This window comes from Bacillus rossius, chromosome 1, assembly GCF_032445375.1.
Source record: "Bacillus rossius redtenbacheri isolate Brsri chromosome 1, Brsri_v3, whole genome shotgun sequence".
Lineage (NCBI taxonomy): Eukaryota > Metazoa > Arthropoda > Insecta > Phasmatodea > Bacillidae > Bacillus > Bacillus rossius.
This window is the reverse complement of record NC_086330.1, coordinates 153,898,608-153,912,578: the sequence shown is the minus strand read 5'-3', so window position 1 is coordinate 153,912,578 and position 13,971 is coordinate 153,898,608. Positions and strand designations below refer to the sequence as shown.

The 13,971-nt window shown below is 35.5% G+C and overlaps 1 protein-coding gene across 8 annotated transcripts in view; it reads left to right on the top strand.

Moving 5' to 3' along the window:
• LOC134546312 (nuclear receptor coactivator 3) overlaps positions 1–13,971 on the top strand; it is a 616,306-nt gene that overhangs the window by 500,297 nt on the left and 102,038 nt on the right. For all 8 annotated transcript variants that reach the window (XM_063389041.1, XM_063389038.1, XM_063389042.1 and 5 more), the window contains one exon: positions 13,435–13,848. In XM_063389041.1, the coding sequence (XP_063245111.1) occupies positions 13,435–13,848 (414 nt within the window). The remainder of the gene's footprint in view (positions 1–13,434; positions 13,849–13,971) is intronic.

The following is a 13,971-nucleotide window of genomic DNA, read 5'->3' as shown; positions in this document are numbered from 1 at the left end:
CATAGATCTTTAACACAAGGTCCTTGAAAATATATTTTTAAAAATTTCCTGGCATATTTTCAAATCATTCTGCAAGATGGCATTGTTCTACTTTTAGTAGTTTTTGATTTTATCAAATGGTTAAGTTAGGCATAAATATCATGTGATATTGTAAAATGGGTTGGTTGGGATAGATTAGAGACATTTACATATTGTAAAATCATTAGGAATTACTAATTTTAAAATGTAGCTATCAATCACAGAAACAAACAAGTGTTATGAAGAAGCATTTTATATTTATTAAAAATTTTATTTCTTGGCCATTTCATTTTAGGCTCTTGGAACGTAGACTCGGATTAGAGGGATGGATTTGAGATAATCTGGATTTACCCATCACTTATTTATTTATGAAAATTTATTAAGTGTGCTTTCTGAATTTTAGTTAGATAGTTTGCAATATATTAAAAATAGAGGTGGGACGATACCACACTTTCGATACTCGATTCTGTATTGTTTTTTCAGTTCAATACTTTTGATACTTCGATACTTTCGATACTCCAGGGAAAAATATTTTCCCATTAAGTAAAAAATATTACAAATAACATAAATTAGTTTTAAACTATATAAATTCCCTCTTTATTAAAAAAATACAAACTGCAAACAACTTTAAATAGTTGAGTATAAAAAATAGAAGCGAAATACAAACTATCTTCAAGAGAGTTAGCCCTTTATTTTCCAGTACACTTTTTTTTTACCGCGAACAAATGTAAATAAAAAGAAAATCAGAAATTTTTTCTTGTTTGTTTCATTTTACAAACAACTTAATGCAACAGAACAATATTAAATAAAATTTTAACGTGAGAAATGTAAAATACAAAACAATCCGATAGTAAGAAAACAATATCAAACGGGTGTATTCAGTTCAAAGATTAATGAATGCACAAAATATGAGTTCCGTGCCTTGGTAAAGCGCGTGCACCATTTTCATAATCATTGCTAGTTTGCGCCACTAGTCTCGCTTGGTGCTGGCTATAGATGCTAGTAGCGAGGTGCACAGTCTTCCTGATACCATACATATCTATGGTGCAATAAAGTTATTTTTCTACTTTTGCAAAGGTAAACAATGAACTTTTTTAAAATAAAAGCATTAAAACGTAGTTTATCAGGAGGAATATAACAAAAAAATTTGTAAATTTTAGGACTTTTCCGTTTCGTAAAAACGTATGAAACGGGAAATTAATTATATTATATAAGTGTATGTTCCGGGAAAGTAAACTATTGTAAATATAGTACTTTTGACGGGACCAAAATTAATCGGCGTATGACACGGGAAAATGTATGAAACAGGAACGTATCATCGAGGTACTACTGTAGTTGTATTTTGTACGATGGCGACTCAAAAATTAATTCAATACAAATGAACAAGCATTCCGGTATCGAAAAAATGTATCGAAGTATCGAAAATCGTATCACTAATTAAAAACATGTTTTTTCTGCATACATTTTTATAGATACCAGTTATATGTATTTTCTTTATTCTTTGACATAGTTCCAAATGTGCACAGTTTATTAGGAGATCCTTTTTTTTTTTTTTTCTTTTTGGTCTTGTTATATATATAGCAAAATGTTTGTGAACAATGCCAGTAAACGTAGTTGCTAAATACTGCATTTTTGAGCAGTAATGATTGTATGTTCATTAAAATTAATGGGAAACTATAGTTGCATTTATACTCAAGTCACCCATCAGTTATTAATATATCTTCCTTGTGGATGTATTAGTACAAATATTGCTTACTTTTTGAAAAAGAAATATGCTTTGAGTAGAGGCAAAATTATATGGAGAATATCGATAAAGTAAAAAAATACAGTGAAATTGGAGTTTGTACACCACCAAACACAGAAATTGAACTCGCTGTACCACGAACACTGAAATGTAAGTCATTACACATCATAACACCGAAATTCAAGAAGGCAAAACACAAAATGCAGTTACATCTCTGTACCTTGTTTTTGTTTTTTGTTAAAATATAGAATCCATTTCATAAATATTTAGTTTATACATTTATTTAAAAACTTTAATAGTCTGTACTAATTATTTAGTTTCTTTTTAATTAATATTAAAGCAGTTTACGGGTTATACCCTAAAAGACATGGCTAAATTCCTAAGAGAAACATCACAAGGAAATGTAAAAGCATATTGATTATTTAACAATATTAATTTTATTGAAATAATAAGTCAGTGATGAAGAGCAAATCTTGAATTTGAAAATATTTTGCCACCAAAAATAAACAACCGCACAATTGATCAAGTTTTTTTTTTTTTCCAGTTGCTTAGAAGTTTATGTTGGGGTTGTAGTTTCAATAATGCACTTCCTCGTTTTGCTATTTGAGTAATTTTATATATTTATGCACGACACTTTAAAATTTATAATGATGATGAAACTTGACAAAATATAAAACCACAAAATCTTGACTTTAAGAGCGCGTGGGAGATAATATTTTCTCGCGCGCGGTCAGTTGAAGTGGTTCATGTTTTCCTCGTAGGATAGCGTTGCATTCGGCCAGAAGAGCGTACGGCGCGGCATCATGTGGAAATCCCACGAACTAGTAGGAAAACGGAATGCCACCTGGAGTGGTTAGGTGGGGGGGGGGGGGGGGTAGTGGAGTGAGTGAGAAAGACAAATGAAGGACTGCTGATAGCGTGGGATGAGTCAGCTGAAGCAGCCGAGGCAACGGCTTTTTGATGTGCTGAGAAGCACAAGACCACACTGGACTATGACGCCCGTTTCATACAAACCAGACAGAGCAGATAGATCTTTTTTTTTTCTCGTTTAAAGGAACGCCGATTTTATGCTTAACTGTTTCGGCGTCCATTTTATAACCTTTACGCTTCGTGGATGTTACTGTGTGATACAACACCACTTCGTTTAAATAAAAACCGTTCAACAGTTCTGGTACATAAAATATTACAAAGTAAAATTTTTAGATACTTTAGATACTTTAGATACAAGTCTACACTACATACCTAATAGTTTAGTATTGTCATCTGCCTGACAACTGCAGAACGAAACTTCTTATTTATACCTTTTTTAATACACTTGACGTTTCTGACTCGTGTTTTGTAACAAATGTACCGTTGATTTGTAGAGAATAAAACACAACATAATTTGTTAATAGTTTGAGAAGATAACAGCATATTAAACTCTGAAAAATCACCTATCTCGGCACTTTCCGCATTACAAAATATCGGCTTGACCTCAACTTTTTCTGCTCTTATCGCGCGAGGTTGCGTTAATACCAATGGCGCGTCCTGATAGGCTGGAACAGTTTTCCGCTCTGTCTGGCCGGCGTCCCGGCACCCGAATTACTAGGTACTGGCTCAGGCAACTGAAGCTGAATTACTCCAGGAAAAATTATCCTTATCAGTTTGCTAGTTTACTATTTTCTACATGAACATTTGTTAATTGTTTCTCCAAATTTCGTTTCGAAGTTAAAAAAAAAAAAACTCGAAGTCCGTGTAGTCTACGTTTTTGATTTTAAGAAAAGTCAAACAAGAATTTGTCTTTTTTTTCCCCGCAATGGACCTAGATAATAGTTTGTATATTTTCTGTAAATCCAAATGTCCATACTTTAATTTTAACTTTAAGTTAACTTTTATAAATGTATGTTGTGTATAATTAAGTATACATTTTTTTATCGATCAACATAATATTTGCTCCGTAACCAATTAAGTGAACTTAAAAGTCAATGTTACTGGCATTACAGTATATTATACATAAATTATTATTAATATTGCAATCACAAGTGGAAAACATAATTTAAATAGAACTACTATAATCAATTTCATTGTACGAATTTTGACGTTTAGCTTGTGAGAAAGGTCTCTGTGAACAGGATTGCAAAGATCTTATTTTACCAGAAAACTATTGGACTGCCAGAAAATTTTTAAAAAGTGAACGTCAAAATTCGGACAACATGGACTTTATCTCAATGGAAGTTATTACTGAATACAAAATATTACCATATCGGTTTTTCGAAATTGAATGACAATTCACTAAATTATCATTGCGTTAGGTATGTTGAAATTGAGCCAACTTCTCGCTACAGAAAGGAAACGTATGTCTCTTCTCATATAACGTAGAACATGGTCGTGGTAACTACCCACCTATATACTACCTCTGAAGGTACAATTACTAAACTCGCATTCGCGGTGGCCTGGGTTTCAATCCTTTTCCAGAGAGTCTTGTTATATTTTAAGTAGTGTATCTATATTGCGGCAAATATTAGAATAAATTATATGTGTCGTTAAAAGCCATGACCGTCTATGGTGGAAGGCCGTGGCCTAAGGTGTGGGAGGACTTACTGCCTGTCGCACAGTGGCTGTTCTGTAATTGAAGCTACCGTATATCTAAATATGATACAGAGACTATAACAGCTAATGAGCGACAGCCATTAACCCTAGCACACCGCAGCCTTCCAATAAAGATGCCCACGAAAGAGCCAATCGAAAATTAATATTGAAAGTTGTAATTAATTTAAGTGAAAAATTATGTTTTACTTAATATTTCTTTTCGTTCATGTTACGTAGCGTTTTCTTTCCATAGGCTAGTCATAGGTTCACTAAGGTAACCAAAGTAAGTTTACTCTTGGTTATTGAGCACTATATATATATATATAGAATACATATAAAGTTTACATATATACACAACGTGTATCTAAAACATGTACAAACTTCGACAGGCTGTTTCTGGAAAGAATACAAGACGAAAGCCTAATAACCACGTTACTCATAAATCGAGTTACGAACCTCCGAAAATGGAATTTTCCATATCTTGAAATTAACATCATCAGTAAGTAAACTGTGCCATATGATTTTTTTAGAAAGGAAACTTTACACCTTGCAAACGTGCTTTGTAATGCCTGCCCCAGTTTTTTTAATATTTATTATTAGCTTTTCATGTGGTAAAATGTGCTAAAACAGAAATTCCGTTATATTCTTTGAAGGATGTTCATTACAACCTACGTATCTAGTGGTGAAAAATTTGCGTTCTACAAAATCATCAGACGTAGTGCAAGTTATTCAAGAATAAGAAAATTTGATTTTTGGGGGTTCAAAACTCCGAATCCATTGACGAGAAAAGTATGGTACACAGGTTTACGTCTTTTATTTTCGCCAGGAATATTCTGCCAGAATTTGTCAGTATGTTTTAGATACACGTTGTATATAGAATACATTAGAAAGTTTACATATATATTTATATGGAATACAGTAGAAAGTTTACACATATAATACATATAATACATTACTAACTTTAAAAATGTATATAGAATACTTTAGAAAGTTGACATTCCGTGTTCGGCCCTAGCAAGAATCGAAGTTTTACAAATCGCATCCACAAAATAATAAGTAATGTGTACAGAAAATATAAAAGATTATGGAGTACCTATATTTTAAGAAAATTATATGAAATGAATTTACAGTAGGATATGTCCATGGGCATATATAAGGGGGGGGGATTTTTTGGCTCATTTGGGTATGTAGTAAAGTTCAAGGTCACATAGTCGTGTATATATTAATATAAAGTCACGAAAATGAAATATTGTCAGTAACATTAAATTTGGGGGAAATACAATATTTCAAAAATGTTACGTGTTATGGGGTCAAAGGGTCAGGGTCTCTTGGCGTAGTGCAGGATGTCTGTAATGGTGTAGGTGAAGCACCTTTATTGACTCAGTTTGCATGAGTCATTTTAGGCAGTCTCGGTTTTTCGCCAAAAGAGCCCAAAATCCTCCATGTTGGTTAGCTAAGTATTAGTAACGGTTCTTAAATTTCATTAACATTTTCGGGGTATCAAATTGCTTCGAAGCTGTAGGTTCCAACAAGTCTTTGAGCGATAAAATACATAAACTTTCAAGTTATTTTCCACCAATAAGTTTTTTTTAAATTTACTATATAAAGTACGTCAAAATTTATTTTGAAATAAAGCATAGTCTTAGTAGAAAACCACATATGATACCACAAATTAACGATTAATTGTTAAAGATGGAGTAGTACCTTAGTAGCCATTGCAATTTGTTTTCTATTCATCTGTTCATGCGTATTTATGAAATTTTTAGACACGTGAGATTTTTTACAATGTTCTCCAGTCGCGGTGAAAATTACGATTATTGTAATGTACTCGCACAAAACAGAACAAGAGCACATAAAAGCTTCACCACCAAAAGCTATAGCAGCTCGTAAGATTCGTTTACCGTGCCCAAAAGTTTGAAATACTCCTCACTTACAAATAAGTGTAACTATGTTACACTGCAAACTGATACAAACATTTCGGGACCAATAACATTTTACGATTTAATTATAATATTCTATTAAACTGTACTCCTCCCCCGTGTATCCGGCATCCAGTTATCCGGAACTACAGTTGAGGAAAACATCTGCTGGCCCGTACAACCTCACAACACGATGCCCTCCTCCCTTTCCTTTTTCTCCTCCGTCAAACCCATAACACCCATTCACCTGCCTCTTATGGTTGACGCGGTATTTGTTTACAGCGTTACACCTTATCTTTCAGGTCGCACGTCGACCTCGTCCGGCCGCTAGTGCTAGATAGTGAATTGGTAATGCAGTTGTGCCGTATATATTTTGGACGTTCAGTATTTGTTTATACTGTGTTATGTGATGTCAGCAACAATTAACATTAATGTGTGTCCAGATGTAGCAATAGAAAATATGTAATGACCAAAAAGAGTCCTGGATAGCCGTTTTTAAATCCTCTGAAATCATGTTTTTAATAGACGCGATATATAATTGCTATGCTACGCTTATTTGATAAGTTTCCATTCACGTGTGACATTTCAAGAGTAGTACAGTTAGAGCACCCCTCAACCATAAGTCCCACAAGCGGAACTCCCGATATCCGGAACTAATTTTCCAAAAAAATTAAAACATTACAAAACACCTCCAATACATTTCCGCACTGGAACGAGGCGTTTTTGCTTTTGCCTGACTGTAGATGTAGGCGCGCGCGCGCACGTCTGTCAGAGAGCTAATTATAGCCTGTCTTTCCCGCGCATTGCGTAAATACACCGCTGGTTTTCGCGTAGGACGTGAATTACTATAAAGATATTTATCCAATAAGTAGTTTTATTGCTTCACTATGTCAAGTAAACGGAAAATTCCGGCCGGCCCGAGAGTATGTACACCGACTCCCACTATACACGCTGACACACGTGATAGCGAGTAACATTTACTTCCAATGTGTGATGCTTTCAGTTTGTAGACAATAATTTAGTGTGCAAATATGTATTATGTAAATATTTATACTTTAATATATGGTTAAACAGTCTACTTTTATCTGTATTTTCTATCTCTGTGTTTTTAAACGAGATTCTTGAAGTGTTATTCTTGTGTATGTGAAATGTAAACTGTGCGTGGCAGTAACTATACACTCTCCAGGAAGTGTGAATCACTAGCACGTCAACACAGAAGTAACACAACACTGTAGCTGTAGTCCTACTACCTCCCCCGAATCCTCTTCTTCGTCCTCTTCCTCAATCACGCACCCACCCACAGAGATAAGAAACACCCGCTTGCCAGCTTGCTAGAATCAAGGTTATTCAACCAGCCCAGAGTTTTTCGACCCGGTACGTTTTGAAAACAGTACTTGTAGATCTACATATTTTTTATTGTATGGTTTTATAACTGTGGAAAATATTTACAGTAGAACTTTGGCTATACATATAAGTTAATATGTGCAGCATGTAAAGGCCATTTTATTTGCCTCCCTACCGCAACTCCCCTTACCCGGAATTTTCCCATAACCGGAATAGACCTCCCCCCAATGATTCCGGTTGAGGAGTGCTCTACTGTATTGCATAAGGCTGTGCGAACGTTCGAAATTTCGAACTCGAACCGAACTTTGAAATAGTTCGGTTCAAGTTCGTGTCAATAAATTTGTGTTCGAGTTCGTTTTTTGTGACAACACTAGAACTTGTTAGTTTCCACATTTTAATAATACTAGAACCACGATTTTACGTATGCTCACGTCAAGGGCGCCCATATGGCAGTTTGTAAGGGGGGGGGGGGGGGCAGACTATATGATAGATTGTAGGGGGGGGGGGGCAGACCTTCAAAAATTGACAAAAAGTGTCAAAAATTACAATTTGCCAAAAATCCTCAAAAACCCTGTACGGTTACATGGTACCGCGTACAGCAACATAAGACTACTTAATAATTGTTTTATTATCATATATGTATTTCTTTATTATTGATGATACTATGATGTTGTTTAACACTTTTATATAATATATCTGACCTTCAAACTACGGAACTGTCATGCTACAGCCTAGCATTCATAAACATTGAACTGACTATACTACCATCAAACCTAACCTGATTTAATATTTAACTCATTGTTGTAACTTCACTTCTGTTATTTATTGTATTTTTTGTCTCACCACAAATATTTTATGTTTAATAGTTTTTCACTTTGTTTTGATGTGATTAGTAATCACGTACATCAGATTACCTGTTCCTAGCTGCATTGTTTACAGCCGCAGGCTATCCTGTATAATAGCATACCGCCGTGGGCGGAAGTGCGTCCGTGAATTATGATATAAGAGAGGAAGTAAGAAAAGGCGTCTCTTCGTCTGGGCCTATCCCGACGTCGGCCTTATATAAATTGATATAATTAAAATAATCTTGTAAAATAATATCAATTCTGTGATTATAAACTAATTTGTGTTGTGGTGACTAAGACCGTGAGTATTCACAACGAGATCCGGCGGCAAATAGATAAATTATCTGCGAATTAGTTAGAGGCTTATAGCATAAGCTAAAAGTTGCCATTTTTTTGCTGGATAGCGTCACTAGCACGGAATTTTACAAGTTAATACTATTGAACACTATAATTATATTCCAATCAACTACATGTATTTCGGACAATTTTGAACATTATTTTTTTTTTTTAATTCGTTTGAACTTTATTACAAATTTGAATGATTATTTCAGAATGATTTATAGTGAAAATTCTACTCAGTGGTCTGAGGGCAGAACTTCTGCTAACCCTGAGCACTAGCCGAGGTGACAATATTATTTATTGAAGAAATTTAATAATAGTTATTTAGTGTTTGTATATTTTACTGAAACTGATCGACGGTAAATTACGGAAATTTGAATACATTAACCATTAAACTGTTTCTCGTATAAGAACTTTTGACAAATGATAATTTCAATGTAACGAACTTTAGTATAAATCTGTGCCTACATGTATCCTGAATTTTGAACCAGATCCACCTAACCAGGAAAACCACAATTAACCTGATCAATTCAGAATTTTTTTCTCACTAATAATCTGCACAATTTATCACTATTCATAACAAAACCATTAAATCCCACTGTCTGGCAATAGAAGTGTTAATGTTTTTGTGTAATTATTTGTTTAGAATTAGTATTGTTCGGTGTATTTGTTATAGTTGTTTGCATGTCTTTTGTCATTAAACTGTGTGGTGTTTAAATTGTAATACCCATTCACTCTACACAATTACATTTTTTACTTTTATTATTTTAATTCATTTGATTCCGTAGTTAATTCACTACGTCCAACATATATAACGGACTCTCGCTTAGTATAGCAACGGTGCCCAATAAATTATAATAACTTTTAATTAGCTATGTTATGCCCATAGAATAATTGAAAATAATACGAGAAATAGATACATAGAGTATACAAGTCAGTGTGGCATTACCACCATCCATATACATTATACAAACACAATACATAGTGTAGTATATATAATATACAACCCATACATTTTTTCCTCTTCCTGAAAGCTGGGGGAGGGGGCCACGGCCCTACCCTGCCTATGGGTATGGGCGCCCTTGGCTCACGGTTCCAAGGATGGCATTCGTAAAATCGCTGCCTTTAGAAAATCGGGGCTGGCCCATTTGCCCCCCCCCCCCCCCCTTTTCCCCCCATTTTATTTCTTTAACTTTTCGAACTAAATATATTTGGTATTACTTGTGTGTATTTTGTCGTTATAAACAACATATCATTAAATATTAACGACTATTACTGCAACGAGGGGGGAAAAAAACCTGTAAAACGTGTAAACGTGGCTTGCGCACTGGCCCCGCCAGCCCGGCGCCGCCCGCCCTTTCCCGCACTATCTTCCCACGCTGCGGCCAGTCTCGGATGCTAGTCTCTGCGCTGCTGTTATTTGAAATATTCAGATACATGGAAAGTGTTATACACACGTTTTAAAGATTTTGGAATAAAAAAACAAACTAATATCATCAATTTAAAAATTAGTTACCTAACTTTTATTTTTCCGCTTTGCAGAAAGAAGCAGGTTTCCTTTGTCACTATTATTTTTAAAACGCGTCTTATTGCCACCAATTGCAGCGTTTCCCACCTATTTCAATTTTAAAATGAGCCTTCGTGGTAGCGCGATACAACAAAACAAGTAGTGACGACCTCCGACATGTGCGACATCTGTTATCTGTTACTACAATGAACCTCTGCGTGCGGAGTGCCCGACATCTGTGTATGGACGCGTGAACTACGATGTGTAAAATTCGTTCTTCGTCTACCGATTACAAAGGTTACGGCGGAACAGATTTTTCAGCTGGTATTGCTTCTAAATGCATCCTGCTGTTTCTAACTCATGCACACATATGTGTTGTATAATATTATTATTTTGTTTCCCATTTCCAATCAAATTATACTAGCATTCGTCTACTAAACTTCGCCGTTTTTAGGAATAATTAGTTAATAAAATAAGACGCAAACCGAAATTTCGAGTAATAACATTTTAAGATCCATCCTTACTCTGTAAATAATATTTTACCAAAATACAATTTATGTCATGGCATTTACAGAATCTGCTCCACCGCAAACATCGATTTTGCTGCTCGGAACCACATGTATCGCGCACTCTTAAGTACTGCATTAAATAATATATATTTAGTTGTACGTTTTGTGGTGATGTTTATACAGGGTGTCTACAAGTCACAAAAGTAACGAAAAAGTAACGAATTTTGATGCGAGGTCACGAAGTCACTAAAAAGTCACGGAATTCAATACAAGCTCACGAAAATTTTTTCTATTGACGTATTTTCATGTGTATTTATTGCACACTAAGTGACTGTGTAATTGGCACATCCGTATTTTTCTTTCTTTAGTACGTTTGGCCTGCTATAGAAGAACAAAGTGCTGAAATAAGATACCATGAAACGCAGTGGTGAAATTCAATGCTATGTCAAGCTGATTGTCGTGCTATGTTCGTTTTAATGTTTCGTTTTTTAGGACACAGGCCGTACGAGTCTAGCATTGCCTGACGTATGAAAAGTCTGGTATTTGTACGAGGATTCAGAGGTTTTCAAACCATAGATGTTACAGTATACTAGTACGTACAACTGGTTACAATAACGATGCTTTCCGCCTCCACGTCCATATAAGTATAGTAAATACACAGTCTCTCATTAGCAGAGCTGCCAACCATTACGGATTTAACACCGAATTACGGAATTACGGAACATCGCTGGTTTATTACGGAAACGAGACTTTGTGCTGCATGGTAACGGAGAAAATTCCGTTTCTGCTGTGCGTGTTTAGTGAACGCAGTTTGAATACATTGCTTGGTTGCGCAAATAACGGAACTAGTAAGTGTGCGCATGTACTGTCGAAGGAAGTGGATTAATTCTCGTGTTTTGAAATAATAATGGGATGGTATTACGTCCGTTGTACGATACAACTAGTACATATTCTCAGACTTTTCGTTTGAAGGCTACTTACATCACGATAATTATTTTACGGTACTTTGGCTAACCTGTATTGTTTTAATTAATTGCTTGAAAGCCATTTTTTTCATCATAGTGTTTTTGTCGTGTATATAGATGTGAATATTTTTTATGTTTTCGATAGTGTTGTGTTCTTCAGTGCCGGTTGTAGAAATGAATCGCGTGACAGAACAATGTGTATCTGGGGGGGAAAAATACGCAATTCTTCAGAACTTTCGACTTAAATATTCAAAAGAATGGCCATACTTGTTGTCTTCAAATGTTTGGAACGCCATGCGTATGCGTATGCACGTGTGACTTTTGAATTGCACATGGTGGAAGGGATGACTGTAGACGGCATATTGAATCAAAGAAACATGCGGGTCATTTTATAGCCATGATGAGCAATAAATCTATATCGTCCTTTTTTCGCTACATCTGAAGAAACTAAAGTAACGAACGCAGGGTTATTGTTTACAAGTCCTTGTGTTTGTCTTCTGTTGTTTGGTTACATGACAGTTCTTATCCAATTAGGATAAAAGAAGCAAATAAAAGACAGTTTTTCTAAAGTTTAACTTTGAATACTTTGAATTGAAGATTCAAAATTTCCAGTAAAATTGACATTTCTTACATATTCAGTTTGTATTGTTCAAAACGTACAGGACAAAGGTAGATTAGGTCAGGTCAGCTACAAATACTTTGAAACTGAACGGACATTAAAAATAATACAATTAAATTTAATGGTTTAGTTTTAAAGTATTTATAATGTAGCTGACCTGACCTAACAAACCGGGACAAAGAATGGACAGTAGGAACTCACGTAATTTTCTTTTTACATGATGTAGTCGTTCACCTACGTCGCAAAAAAAAAATCATACTAGCAAACAAGCAACAATGGTGAACGCTGCATGAAAATTAAAAAATTCGATATCTCCTAAAGTATTTGGAATTTCTTATCTCCGCCGGTTTTAATGAAAAGAGGAAGTGAAAGAGCATATAATAAAAGTAATTGAAGATTTTTAGCATTTTGTTTTCGCAAATACCGCTACTCTACATATTCAAAATTAAAAAATTCGATTTCTCCTAAAGTATTTGGAATTTCTTATCTCTGCCGGTTTTAATGAAAAGAGGAAGTGAAAGAGCATATAATAAAAGTAATTTCAGATTTTTAGCATTTTTTTTTTTGCAAATACCGCTACTCTACATATTTACCACCAAATGTGTAATTTTTTTTGTAAAGGTGTCAATTAGTTTAATCAATAGTACAAAGTAAAAAAGAAAACCAAAAAAAAAAAGTTGCCATTTAGGTCAGTAAAAGTCACTGAAAAGGTCACTAAAAAGTTACTAAAATTGATTTTGTCACTTCTGTAGACACCCTGTTATAACTTTCTTGTGAACTGAAGAACATTACAGAAGAATATTGAATATTTCCGTTAATTTTTTTTTTAAAACTTAGTCTCATCAATGTATGATTAGTGTCTTTCAACAATTTTTTGAAGCAGGTTCTTAACGTAACGGTACTATTTTATAATTTTTAATGACAGATAAAGGTAAAATCCATTATTTTTAATGACGAAATTTGATATTTTGTAACACCATAAAATCTTGGTTTTAGCTATGGGTTTGTCTTGCCATTGTGCGAGGAGCCACATGAACTTGTGTGACTGTGTCGACAGCGTGGTCTGGTGGCAGCCTTCAGCCTCCGTCCTCCAGCTCGTTGCCCGCCGGCCGACCCAATCACTCGGTGGAAGCGAGGCCGGGCGCCCGCCACCCTCAGCCGACTGCGAGGCACGCCGGCCACAGCTTCCTCAACCAGATCCTGAACCAGGACCACCAGCAGAAGCTGCAGCAGCAGCAGCAGCAGCAGCAGCATCAGCATCACCAGCAGCTGCAGCAGCAACAGCAGCAGCAGTTGCAGCAGCGGATAGCCCAGCTGGAGGGGGTGGGCTTCCCCTCACCGTCCAACTCGGTAGAGTACCGGGCGGGCACGGTTCTGGCGGCAGACAGCCCTGGCTGGGACAACCAGTCCTCGGATCCCCTCTTGTCGGACATCTTGGATCAGGTCATCGACATCACGGGCAATGTGACTGGTGAGTAGCTTGCACGATGGTTCTACCAAATAATATTTCTAAAATTTTGTTATGTACAGTAAATCCCTGTCTTTATCGTTTTACAAGGGGTAAGGGAAAAAAAATTAAGATAAAAACATTGTA